At 43.0% G+C, this 13,737-nt stretch overlaps 1 protein-coding gene across 1 annotated transcript in view; it reads left to right on the top strand.

The window, feature by feature from the left end:
• The first annotated feature begins 445 nt into the window (after window positions 1-445).
• Window positions 446-13,737, top strand: part of GNS (glucosamine (N-acetyl)-6-sulfatase) — a 45,047-nt gene continuing 31,755 nt past the window's right edge. The window contains exons 1-3 of the mRNA XM_008003902.3: window positions 446-798; window positions 7,494-7,553; window positions 11,972-12,178. Coding sequence (XP_008002093.1) covers window positions 607-798; window positions 7,494-7,553; window positions 11,972-12,178 — 459 coding nt within the window. The 5' untranslated portion in view covers window positions 446-606. The remainder of the gene's footprint in view (window positions 799-7,493; window positions 7,554-11,971; window positions 12,179-13,737) is intronic.

Genomic DNA, 13,737 nt, shown 5'->3' with positions numbered 1-13,737 from the left:
TCACAAGTTGTAGAGAAAATAAAAAACGATTAAACATCCGGGCCTTGAGAAGTGCCCGTCGACTTGGAGATTAAATATGGTAGAGTCCACTTTCCTCACCAGCTGATAATAGTATCTGTTAAGTACAGTCCTCTTTTCCCTTCCTTAATCGGTTGCTTAGTATTTGCCTACTCTTTCCTGCTTTTCATCTTCTCTTCCCCCAATTTAAATCTTTCCACCAAGCGCTCAGAAACAGGTCCTACCAGAACGCAACCCGAGCGTGCGCTTGAGGTGTGCACGGGTCTCGACCTTTTCCCCGTTCTCCGCCCTTTTTCCGGTTCTCCGCCCTTTTTTCCGGTTCTCCGCCCCTTTTCTGCCACTGCCTGGTGCCTCCCTCCCGGCTGCGCCTGTCCGCGGCCCCGCCCACGCCGACCGTCACGTGACCGTTCTGCGTGCTCCGCCCCCTGTCCCCGGCTCACGTGATCGCGCCTAGGGAGAAAACGCCTGACCCCAGCCACCGGCCTTCAAGGCACGGCTTTTTCTTCCTTCGGCTGGTTGGCCTCTCGCCCTTCAGCTACCTGTGCGTCCCTCCGTCCCGTCCCGGGGTCACCCCGGAGTCTGTCCGCCATGCAGCTTCTGCCTCTAGCCCCAGGTCGGCTCCGGCAGGGCAGCCCCCGCCACCTGCCCTCCTGCAGCCCAGCGCTGCTGCTACTGGTGCTGGGCAGCTGCCTGGGGGTCTTCGGGGTGGCGGCGGGAACCCGGAGGCCCAACGTGGTGCTGCTCCTCACGGACGACCAGGACGAAGTGCTCGGCGGCATGGTAACTCTTCTGTTTCTGCCCCGCCCCTCTATCTCTGGGGCTGACTCCCCGGTTTCTTGCTGTTTCCCGGTCCCCATCCCCCCTCCCCGAGCTGGCTGGCTTATCCCTGGGTAGGTTTGGTTTTCCTACCTGAGGCCCTTTATGCCAGTGTTAGGGACTGCAACACTCTTCCCTTCTGGATTGAGGCACTTGCGTACAGCACACACAGCTTCTAGTCTGGACCGTACTGCTGTGGAGTTTACGTTAATATGTCAAGATAAACATGTAGAGACCAGTGGAGGATGGGTTGAACCAATGAGGATCAGGTGCTGGCTAAAAGCACTCAAGCCCCGATTGTTTTTCTTTTGGATTAGAGGATCAAAGACAAGTCCAGTCCCCTTTATGAGGGACCTAGACCACCTCCACATTTGTGCCTGTATACAATGTCTGTATCTGATGTCTATAAAAATAAGACTGGGCCGGGCGCGGTGGCTCACTCATGTAATCCCAGCTCTTTGGGAGGCCCAGGCTGGCGGATCACAAGGTCAAGAGATCTAGACCATCTTGGCTAACATGGTGAAACCCCGTCCCTACTAGAAATACAAAAATTAGCTGGGCGTGGTGGCGCGCACCTGTAGTCCCAGCTACTTGGGTGGCTGAGGAAGGAGAATCGCTTGAACCCGGGAGGCGGAAGTTGCAGTGAGCCGAGATTGGGCCACTGCACTCCAACCTGGCGACAGAGCGAGACTCCGTCTTAAAAAAAAAAAAAAAAACCTGAAGTGAACTAATCTGGTAGGCCGACCGTCGACCTATTGAGGGTGTGTTTTGCCTCACAAGAATCAAGAAAATTCAATTAGTTTGATTGAACACCTGACTGTTGCATTAGAGACTGTCAGTGTTTCATTTTCTATCTAATGGGTGTTGTCACAAGACTTCTTTTTTTTTTTTTTTTTCCCCCAGAGTTAATTTTGCTTGTGTATTGCAGAATTCTGGAATCTGTGACCTTTGGAAACATCCACTCCAACCCCTGCCCCATGGAGGTCCAGAAAGCAGCTTGCCCAAGACATGAGTAGTTGAGGCAGAGTCCTCTAACCCTGGGTTCAGCATTCCTCTCTTCGCTTTAAAACCAAATATTTTATTGCTTTATTCGTTTCAGTTCTCTTTTTGCTTTCAGCTGAATGCTGAGACTATGAAATACTCCAGGCAAGACGTTCCTAACTTTTCTTGTATAGTTACACACCCTCGCTCAGTGTCCTTCAAACCCGTGGTCCCAACCCGTGAGTGAGTTGTGAAATCAGTTTAGTGACTACCAACGTTTTTTATTTCCTCTGGAATAGAGTAGAATAGAAAACGTCTGTGTGTGTGAGTGTGTGTGTTACACTTGATAAAGGTAATCATTATCTTTCTTCCCGAGTTGTAAAATACATTTCTTAGGTTGTGCTCAAGAGCTTGAGTCTTTTATAGCTGATGTTTCAGATGCTCGCATTTTGATTACACACTTCTTCCTGCCATATATGCTTCATTGTCTGTCAGTTTCTACCAAGCCATGTTGACATCAGTCTTGATTTAATTTTCCTCTTACACTTTAGTTTCACTACTCTTCCAACTACTGCACTTACTTGTCTGCTCACAGCATTCCTTTTTTATTTAAACAACAAAAAAAAATTGTGTCCTGAAGAGTGTTTTGTCCAGAAAAAGCAAGCCTTCTCTAGCAGTGACTACAGTACTCAGTTAAAAGGTCAGGCTTTTTTAGGTGTTGAAAACAAAATTCTTTACTTAAATATGAGGTATTCAGAGCTCAGTTTCTTCAATTCTTATAAACCACGGCTGTAGTCTGTGTGTATTTGAGGTCTCTTCCTTTTAGTATGTTAATCCAATTTGCTTCGTTAAGCCAGCAGCAGATTTTTTGAGTCAGGGTCTTGCTCTGTTATCCAGGCTGGAGTGCAGTGGTATAATCAAGGCTCATTGCAGCCTTGAACTCCTAGTCTCAAGCAGTCTTCCTGCCTCAGTCTCCCTAGTGGCTGGAACTACAGGCACACGTCACCACGTCCAGCTAATTTTTAAATATTTTGTAGAGACAGGATTTCTCCAGGTTGCCCAAGCCGGTCTTGAACTCCTGGACTCAAGTAATCCCCCCACCTCAACCTCCCAAAGTGCTGGGATTACAGGCATGAGCCATTGTCTCGGCCGAGATTCTTTTTTTTAAATAAGTGTTTCTACTGGAGAGAGGTACCAAAATTGAGTGGAGGAGATAAGTCAAATTTAATGTTCCCAACTCAATAATTCTGGATTCTCTTCTAGCCTTTTTCAGAATATTCTACCACTAATTGTCAAACAGGACTCCAAGGGGAAGAGCTAAGACAAGAGCATTTGAGAACTTACTTGGAGCTGAGCAGAGCATGAGGATTTTTATACTTGTGCTTCAGTCATCACGGGAGTCCTCTACTGTACATAGTATCCTTACCTTAAAAGGAAACTAAAACTGGAAGGTGGTTAAGTGACATGACTAAGGTTCACATAGCTAATACTGGACAAAGCCTGGGTATCTTATGATCTCAGAGTACCATGCTTTTTCTCCGATTCTAGAATACTGTGATGATAATCAGATTTCATCCCACATACCCACACCAGCATAATCACACCATAGGTCAGTGAGTCTGCAGGTGACATTCGGAGATGCCAGTGACATCATGGAACTCCTTAATTTACATGTAAAACTTTGTATATAATATCTTCATTTTTGGGGAACGAGAGCTCTAACCTAAAAAAGATTGCGGATTGCTGCCATAGTTGGCAAAATAAACAGTGGTCAACCCCTACCAGACTAACTCAGGTCAAAGGATTGTAGATAGTGCTTACAACATGATTTAGATTTATAGTGGAATTTTTCAGGCATCTTTGAAATGTTCTTTTATATAGTAGCATCATCTTTAACATTTCATTGTATTTGTTCCAGGTATCTGTGGGACTCTGTTTTTATTTTTTATTTTGCCAGGACACTGTTCTTGCCACTTTCTTGATTTTACTTAAACATCATTATAGTGTGGTGGACACACTGTTCTTCACAGAAGCATAAGTTGCTCTTTTAAAAATCATTCACGGCTGGGCGTGGTGGCTCACCCCTATAATCCTAGCACTTTGGGAGGCCAAGGTGGGCAGATCACGAGGTCAGGAGTTCAAGACCAGCCTGGCCAGCATGGTGAAACCCCGTCTCTACTAAAAATACAAAAATTAGCCAGGCATGGTGGCATGTGCCTGTAGTCCCAGCTACTCGGGAGGCTGAGGCGGGAGAATCACTTGAACCCAGGAGGTGGAGGTTGCAGTGGGCCAAGATTGTGCCACTGCACTCCCGCCTGGGTGACAGAGCAAGACTCCGTCTCGGGGGAAAAAAAAAAATCATTTAAGAAAAGTGACATTGGTCTGGCGCGGTGACTCACACCTGTAATCCTAGCACTTTGGGAGGCGGAGGTGGGCAGATCACGAGGTCAGGAGATCGAGACCATCCTGGCGAACACGGTGAAACCCCGTCTCTACTAAAAATACAAAAAAATTAGCCAGGCGTGGTGGCGGGTGCCTGTAGTCCCAGCTACTCGGGAGGCTGAGGCAGGAGAATGGCGTGAACCCGGGAGGCGGAGCTTATGATGAGCCGAGATCGCGCCACTGCACTCCAGCCTGGGCAACAGAGCGAGACTCTGTCTCAAAAAAAAAAAAAAAAAAAAAAAAAAAAGAAAAGTGACATTTGGCCAGGCAAGTGTTGGAAGAAACTATAATAAAAGGTAGGGGAAGAAATTTTTTTTTTGTTTTTTTTTGAGATGGAGTCTTGCTCTGTCACCCAGGTTGGAGTGCAGTGGCGCCATCTCAGCCCACTGCAACCTCCGTCTCCCACGTTCAAGTGATTCCCCTGTCTCAGCCTCCGAAGTAGCTGGGTTTACAGGCACCCACCACCATGCCCGGCTAATTTTTGTATTTCTGGTAGAGATGGGGTTTTACCATTGGCCAGGCTGGTCTCAAACTCCTGACCTCAAGTGATCTGCCAACTTAAGCCTCCCAAAGTGGTGGGATTACAGGTGTGAGCCACTGTGCCGGGCCGGGGAAGAATAAATATGTCATTGCTTCATTGAAAGCAAAACAATTTCCATTTTTAGCCACAGAATTATCAGAATTATCGTTTCAGAACAACTATACATGGAACCAGAAAAGTAAATGATTCTTTAAGGTTTTAATGAAAAGGATTCTGCTTGGGGTGAGCAGAGAAACATGTTTGCCCACATGAGGACATGAAATTGGCTACTGCTTAAAGACTCTTGCGTGACCTTAACTTGATCAGCCTCTGTCTTTGCCTAGATCTTAAGGATTCATTTTTCTTTCTAGTTTGCATAGAGAGACATACACATTTTGGGTATAGTATGGTTTCTTGTTTGGGACTTTTTCAATTAAGCACAGATGATTATTATCTTTTGTACTATTGTTAGCAGTATAAAGATGACAGTTAATAACTTTTTTTTGAGACAAGGTCTCACTCTTCTTGCCTAGGCTAGATTGCAGTGGTGCAGTCATAGCTCACTATAGCCTCGAACTTCCGGGCACAAGCAATCCTCCCACCTCAGCCTCCCAAGTAACTGGGACTATGGGCACGCACTACCATGCCCAGCTAATTTTTGTATTTTTCATAGAGCCAGGGTCTTGCTATGTTGCCCAGGCTGGTCTCAAACTCCTGGCCTCAAGCAGTCCTCCTGCCTCTGCCTTCCAAAGTGCTGGCTGGGATAACAGGCGTGAGCCACTGCATGGGGCCTAAAGTCTAAATTCCTATACGGCCCTGCATCACTGACTCCTGCCTACCTCTCTGACCTCATCTTACCTCACTCTCCCTTCTCCTCAGTAAGCTGCTTCCATCACCACACTGGCTTCTCTGTTTCCTCCCAGGTGCCTCTCTCCTTCCTCTGGCAGCCCTTGTATTGCTATATACCCAGCCTGAAACATCTTCTGAATCTTTGCGTGACTGACTCCTCATCGCATGGCTCTCCGTACAAGTTACCTCCTGAAAGAGAGGCCTTTCCTGACCACCCATCTAAAGTAGTTCCCGTTTCCTCCCACCAGCTGCAATCACATCATCCTGGTTTATTCTCTTCACAGCACTTATCACCACCTGAAATGACTGATTGTTTACCTGTTAGTTGTTTTAAGTCCCCAAGAGTGCAGGGATCATGAGGGCAAGGACTATCCTCTGTCCACCACTGCCTAGATTAATGCCTGACACACATTGTGTTTAATAAATGTTATTACACAATATTACCGTAAATCAGATATTCTTTCAAAGTTTTACATATTTATCAGTTTGACAATTAAGTCCTATACGGTCAACTCTGGTCCTTTTCTCCACTTACTCCTTGAATCTTCATTTCATCTTCGAATGTCCTCATAGTAACTCAGGTTTTTTTTTTTAATCAAGCCAGTGTCTCATTAAGCCCAGTATTCTTTTCCTGAGGGTGGTACCCAGTGATGGCTTTGAGGAGAGTATGGTTGATGACTTTGCTTCGGAAGGTTGGCGAAGATCTTCTGCATCTCTGGCGTCTCTTGGCAGCCTCTTCTGAATCTACTCATGAAATTATCAGAGCTTTTTTTGGATAAGTTAGAATCCTCATCCTTTTGAGTTTATGGATTCCATAGGTTTTGTATTTATATAAAACAATGGGGAAAAGTCATTTATACATTATTAAAAATGAGGCTCCTGTTAACCTACTTATATATTTAGATTAGAAATCTTTAAGGAATTGTTTCACAACAAAATATACTTAAAACTGCATTCAGTATGGTCTTAGGTTTCAAAGGTATCTCAGAATCATCGTGAACTGACTCATATTACAACTAAAATGACCTCTTACAATGGTGCTTTTTGTTGTCTGGAATCTGAAGAATATTAGTATTCCTTTTATTTGTATTTAAATGACTGTCTTCTTATGTTTGTCCTCACTCTAGGGGGAACTTAATTGTCTCTGTACTTGTAAGGATCTTAGATTTTGAACAAAAGATGAAAAGCAGGACATAAAGTAGTTTCTGAGTAGCCTTTTGCCTGACAGTGTTCTGTGTACACCTGCTTACCACCTGGTTCAAGTTCTTATCCTGAGGTGCTGGTGGGTCTATGCAGACAACAGTAGCTGGTAGTTGAACAGTGTGCATCTGACCTCCACCACTGAGTGTGTGAGGTTTGAATCAGTCTCTGAGCCCTGAGGCCTTGTCTGGCTTTCAGAATCCAACTGTTGTCTTACTTCTGTTCTATAGGGCGGAAGGTTCCCTTTGTATATCATTTCCCACATCCTACTTCTTTTTTTTTTTTTCTTTTTGAGACAGAGTCTCACTCTGCCGCCCAGGCTGGAGTGCAGTGGCCGGCCTACTTCTAAAGATTAATTCATGGAAATAGGTCTGCCCTATCTGCCTTATATGGGGGCAGATGACTAATAAGGGCACAAAGATATTACTGCCATTGACTGAACTTTCCCTTCCTGCAAGCATTTTGACCTCCTGCACTTTTACACAGGATAGAGCTGGCTGGAACCAAACCTGTCTCTAGAATCATACAGGACTGTCTTTGGCTGTTGCTTAGAGCTGACCATTTGAGAATAAAAGATTGAGTAAGATGTAACCAAACAGGAATTCTGGCCTGTGTGTCTCAATTTATTGGAAGAAATTGTTTAATGGATAATTACTTACTTTTACAGACACCACTGAAGAAAACCAAAGCTCTCATCGGAGAGATGGGGATGACTTTTTCCAGTGCTGTAAGTTTGAAAGCTAATTCAATTTTGTTAATTTAACTGTTTGTATTCTAAGAAGAAACACTCTTCTCGAGAATCTGGTATGATCTATGTGGTTTTTTCCTTGTTAAATGCCTGATTTGAAGGATTTATTTAATGTGATATAAACTCTTTTCATTGAAATATTACCTCTTGTCAATTGAAGATGAATTGCAGATATTTCTAAGCCAGTCTCAGAACTAGAGAATTTTATTTTAAACCTTACCATTTGAGGTTTGAAAATGGATTATAAAAAAATCAAGATATATGTATGCTGTGTAAACTTTTCCAGGGTAAAAACCCAATTAACCCTGATAGCCAAAACTGACAAATAGCAACACACACCCCCCAAAAATATAGATGCAGAAATTCAAAATAAAGTATCAATTCATTTTCAAGAACCATGTACATAACCAAGTGAATGGTAGTCTAGGAATGTAAGGGTAGCTTACTATCAGGAAATCCCTTGAATAGTAGCACAGTGTTAAGTTTAAGTGCTCAGACTCTGGAGCCAGACCGCCTAGTCTGGAATACCCTCTCTGCCTCTTTTCTAGCAGTGTGACCTTGGACAAACTAACCTCTCTGGCCCGTTTCCTCCCCATTTATAAAAGGGAGTACCAAAATCATCTTCAGAGTTGTTGTGAGGTTGAGTTAATAGGTGTAGAGCACTTCTGTCAGTGCCTGACTTCTTTTTTTCTTTTTCTTTTTTTTTTTTTTGAGATGGAGTCTCGCTTTGTCGCCCAGGCTGGAGTGCAGTGGCGTGATCTCGACTCACTGCAACCTCCACCTCCCGGGGTCAAGCAATTCTCCTGCCTCAGCCCTCTGGGTAGCTGAGATTACAGGCACCCACCACCATGCCCTGCTAATTTTTTGTATTTTTAGTAGAGATGGGGTTTCACCATGTTAGCCAGGCTGGTCTTGAACTCCTGACCTCAAGTGATCTGCCCTCCTTGGCCTCCCAAAGTGCTGGGATTACAGGCATGAGCTACCTTGCCCTAGCCAATGCTTGAGTTCTTTTTTTTTTTTTTTTTTTGAAGCAGAGTCTCACCCTGTCACCCAGGCTGGAGTGCAATGGCACGATCTCAGCTCACTGCAAGCTCCGCCTCCCAGGTTCATGCCACTCTCCTGCCTCAGCCTCCCAAGTAGCTGGGACTACAGGCGCCTGCCACCACACCCGGCCAACTTTTTGTATTTTTTTTAGTAGAGATGGGGTTTCACTGTGTTAGCCAGGGTGATCTTGATCTCCTGACCTCGTGGCCTCCCAGAGTGCTGGGATTACAGGCATGGGCCATTGCGCCCGGCCAATGCCTGACTTCTTATAGTATATACTACATGGTGTTGCTTATTATATGTCTACCAACATGATACAAGTAACTGAAAGAAGGAAAATTTAATGTTCTTCCCAATAGATACTAGAAAATACTCTGAAATTTTAGCATTCTTTCCTGGTAATGTATTAAGCTATTATAAGAATACATCCTGACTATGATGACTATTTCAAATACATAAGGTAAAAGACTTAGGGCATTGCGGTTAGGGATGAAACAAGTGCTCCATTTAATGTTGTCCCGACTATCTAGTCATTGTCATAAGTCTTATGGAAATAAGAGGTAAAAATATTGGAAAAATTATTTCTGATTGTTTGGATTTTCTATCTAGGAACACAGGAGAATTATTGAAAACCGTTTAAAATCACTAGAATTCAAGATAAAAATGAAAAAATGAATTTTTTTTTCTTCCATGTAATCAGTTAGAAAAATAGAAGGTGGGAGACAAAGAAAATATTCATAATTGTTTATTTTTATTTTATATAAAGGTAGAGAAAAGGTCTCACTCACTATGTAGCCCAGTCTGGTCTGGAACCCCTGAGCTCAAGTGATCCTCCCATCTCGGCCTCCCAAAGTGCTGGGATTACAGGTGTGAACCACCATGCCCGACCTCATTTATAATTTATAAACTCTCTAAGAGTAACTGGTTGGGGCCAGAAATGGCTATGACCTGTGTAAGTTACAAAATGATGAGAGTGGTAAGATAAAAAATATTTGATACATAGATATGCACATCATTTTATATACATTTCTTTTCCTTTTTTTTTTTTGAGACAGGGTCTCACTCTGTCGCCCATGTTGGAGTGCAGTGGCATAGCTCACTGAAGACCTGAACTCAAACTCCTGGGTTCAGACAATCCTCCCGCCTCAGCTTCCCAAGTAACTGGGACTACAGGCATGCATCACCACACTCGCCTAATTTTTTTCCACTTTTTTTTGGAGATAGGGTCTTGCTCTATTGCTCAGGCTGATCTCAAACTCCTGGCCTCAAGTAATCCTCTGCTTCAGCTTCCCAAATAGCTGGGATTACAGGTGTGAGCCACTGTGCTCAACTAAGACACAATATTATATAATAAAATGTTTATTCTAGTTGTAATCTTAACAAGATTGTTTTAGACTCAAATGGTTCCAAAAGTTATCTGGAATAATAAATAGATGAGAATAATCAAAGTAATTTAAAAAAAAATTACAGTGGCTGTATAATCCTAGCACGTTAGGAGGCTGAGGCAGGTGGATTGTTTGAGCTCAGGAGTTTGAGACCAGCCTGGGCAACATGGCAAGATCCTATATCTACTAAAAATACTTAAAAATACCTGGGCATTGGGCTGGGCACGGTGGCTCAAACCTGTAATTTCAGCACTTTGGGAGGCCTAGGCGGGCGGATCACCTGAGGTCAGGAGTTCAAGACCAGCCTGCCCAACATGGTGAAACCCCATCTCTACTACAAATACAAAAAATTAGCCAGGCATGGTGGCGGGCACCTATAAGCCCAGCTACTTGGGAGGCTGAGGCAGGAGAATTGCTTGAACCCGGGAGGTGGAGGTTGCAGTGAGCCGAGATTGTGCCACTGCACTCCAGCCTGGGCAACAGAGTGAGACTCCGTCTCAAAACAACAACAACAACAAAATACAGGCATGGTGGTGCCTGTCTGTGGTCCCATCTACTTTGGTAAGTTGGAGTGGGAGGATTGCTTAACCCTGAGGTGGCGGAGGTTGCAGTGAGCTGAGATCGCACCACTGTACTCCATCCTGAGTGACAGAGTAAGACTGTCTCAAAAAAAAGAAATTACTCTACCAGATGCCAAAATGTAATATTAAGATAAACTGTGTACTGGCTATAAAATTGATCAGAAAGCAAAAAGGGAAAGAGTTAAGAGTTGCCAATTTAAACTTAAGAAGTCAAACATCTAATAAAATTAAAAGGCAAAAGTAAAAATGGGAAGTATTTGTATCATGACTGAATTCTTCCTTAACTTAAATCTTATGTAACAAGAGGCCAACAGCCCTGGAGGAAAAAAATGAGCAAAGTGTATGAACACATAAGCAGTCTGTCGGTACCTGTGGAGAATGTTCATCCTCACTGTTATTTTAAAATGCCAAATCGAATTTGAAAGGCAAAAAGGCTTGCTAGTATTAAAAGGATAATACCCAATTTTGGCATGAGTCTGTGCTCAAATGCCCATTCCTTCTCTGCTGGTCCAAGTGTAAGCTAGTATTACCTTTCTGTGAAGTGGCTGGGTGATGTGTACCAATATGATTGGGTAGAATGGGGAAAGTCTGTTGCTGACAGTAGCTAATGGAAATATAATTACAGTAGGGAAAAAAGTCTGTGTCTAGTGTATAAAGTGATATAGGAAATGTGTAAAGCTGCAGATCAGCCTGCAAATGAACCACTGTGTCTCAATTAGATCCTAGTAGTATTCTATCTTTGGTTAAGACCCGTCTCTCACCATGCTGTGCTCCTCGTGTATAAATATTATTTCTGGCTGGGTGCAGTGGCTCACACCTGTAATCCCAGCACTTTGGGAGGCCAGGGTGGAGGGATCACTTGAATCCAGGAGTTTTAGATGAGCCTGGACAACATAGGAAGAACGTTATCTCTACAAATAAAAAAATGAAAAAAAAAGCCAGGAGTGGTGGCAAGCGCCTGTACTCCAGGCTCTTTGGGAGGATCACTTGCGCCAGGAAGTCGAGGCTGCAGTGAGCTGTGCTTGTGCCACTGCACTCCAGCCTGGGTGACAGAGTGAGACCTTGCCTCAAAAAAAAACAAAACAAAACAAAACAAAAAAAAAACCTCTATGGCAGATGAGAATAGAATTACTGTTATCCTGCAGAAAGAAGCCACTTGAAAAAGAAATCTGTATTCTCAGTTTGTTTTATCTGCTTTGATGTCTCCACTATGTGACTTCAAGCAGCCCTAAAGTATGTCATGTGTAGAAAAAAATACATATATTCCATGAGAAACGACGTATTTGAAGTTAGAGTATTAAGGAGCTTTTCTTTACCCTCTTTAGCAATGATGAGAAGTTCATCTTTCTTGTGTGACTTTGTCCTTTTTGCTTCCTTTCCTTTGTAGTATGTGCCAAGTGCTCTCTGCTGCCCCAGCAGAGCCAGTATCCTGACAGGAAAGTACCCACATAATCATCATGTTGTGAACAACACTCTAGAGGGGAACTGCAGTAGCAAGTCCTGGCAGAAGATCCAAGAACCAAATACTTTCCCAGCAATTCTCAGATCAATGTGTGGTTATCAGACCTTTTTTGCAGGGAAATACTTAAATGAGGTGTGTTGAATGATCTTTCTTTTTTTATAATGACTTTTAAAATATGAATATAATTCATGTTAATTTTATTATTAGTATCAATTAATGTTAAAGGATTTCTTGGTGTACGCTGTTTTCTGTGAATCTGCCTGTTAAGCAAGAACAAGTACCCACATCATGTAAATATGTTCATATAAGTACACATGTACATATTTACATGATTTGGGTAAGTACAGTGTATTTATATGATGTGGGTACTTGTTCTTCCTTTCAGTAGTCCCAGGAGCATGTATTTAAAAATTGTTCTAAGAGTGCTGCTGTCTGATGCGTCTTCCCTTTTTCCTCAGGAATTCTGTTTGTCATGTGGCTGTCATGGTATCTTTGTTTCCATTTCCTGTTACCAGTATCTAACTGAAGACATTTTTCATCTTAGAATCTTTCCTCAGATTTTTATAATCTTTTCTGAATTACAACAACTTAATGCTTAACTCATTTTCTAATGTGAAAAGTGGCAACAAAATGTGGAGAGATTAGTGATGAAGTACCCAGAGTCAGGGTTCTGCAGGTCATTAAAGTATATGGCCAGCAGCTGGTACACCAGCCTTGTAGACCTAGATGGAGGGATACCCCCGGTGACCTGTCAAGGCTAGATTCCATGTGCCCACATTCACACATTGGCCTTAGCTGTTACCCAGAGTCCAAGCTTAAAGGAAATAGTTTGAGAATGTTTGGGGTTAGCTCTTACAGTTAAACTGGGGATTCAAGACAAAGAGAAAATGTACTTATACTCTTTATCTGTAGTTGCTAGAGATCTTAATATCTGATCCAGATTTTCTGTTAATTCTCCCCTCCCCCCAATAATTGGGGGAATCTGCAACCTTATGAGTCTGCAGGAAGATGAGTCAGTTTGAAAAGGATCATGAGAACTAGGAACTGTGGATACTGGGTCATTTGGTTGGGGCTATGGGTCATAAAGACAGCTTACACTGCTTTGCATGTTGAAGGACATCTGATGTGTATATAAAATTAAGAGCCCGTTAAAGTAGAAAGATTTTGTTTTCAGGGATTAAATTCTGCCTTAAGTGGATGGCATTAAACCTTGTAAGGATAAAGGGGGATAATTCTGTGGTTTCTTTATTTTATTCATCTCATCAGATAAATCAAGCTCGAAAAGTGGGTTTCATCTGCAGGGCAACTGAAATACAGATTATCCCTTATCCAAAATGCTTGGGATCAGAAGTATTTTGTGTTTCAGATTTTTTGGATTTCGAAATATTTGCATGATATTGAACAGTCCAAATCTGAAACAGTCCAAATCTGAAAATGTGAAGTGCTCCAGTGAACATTTCCTTTGAGTGTCGTGTTGACACTCAAAAAGTTTTAGATTTTCAGATTTGGGATGTTCAATGTATAATAAGTCGATAGCTCATAGTCTGATTATTTGAACTACTTTAGGGTCAATTGGACTATTCAGTCTATGGTATCAGCAGGTCAGCATTCACCCCATGAATAGGCTGCGTGGGGTAGGCTGTGTGGACTTTTTCTGTAGTGGGTCAGATAGTAAACATTTCAGGCCTTGC

The sequence above is a fragment of the Chlorocebus sabaeus genome, chromosome 11 (genome assembly GCF_047675955.1).
Source record: "Chlorocebus sabaeus isolate Y175 chromosome 11, mChlSab1.0.hap1, whole genome shotgun sequence".
Classification (NCBI taxonomy): Eukaryota; Metazoa; Chordata; class Mammalia; order Primates; family Cercopithecidae; genus Chlorocebus; species Chlorocebus sabaeus.
Note: the sequence above shows the minus strand (reverse complement) of the source record. Positions and strands in the feature narration are given on the sequence as shown.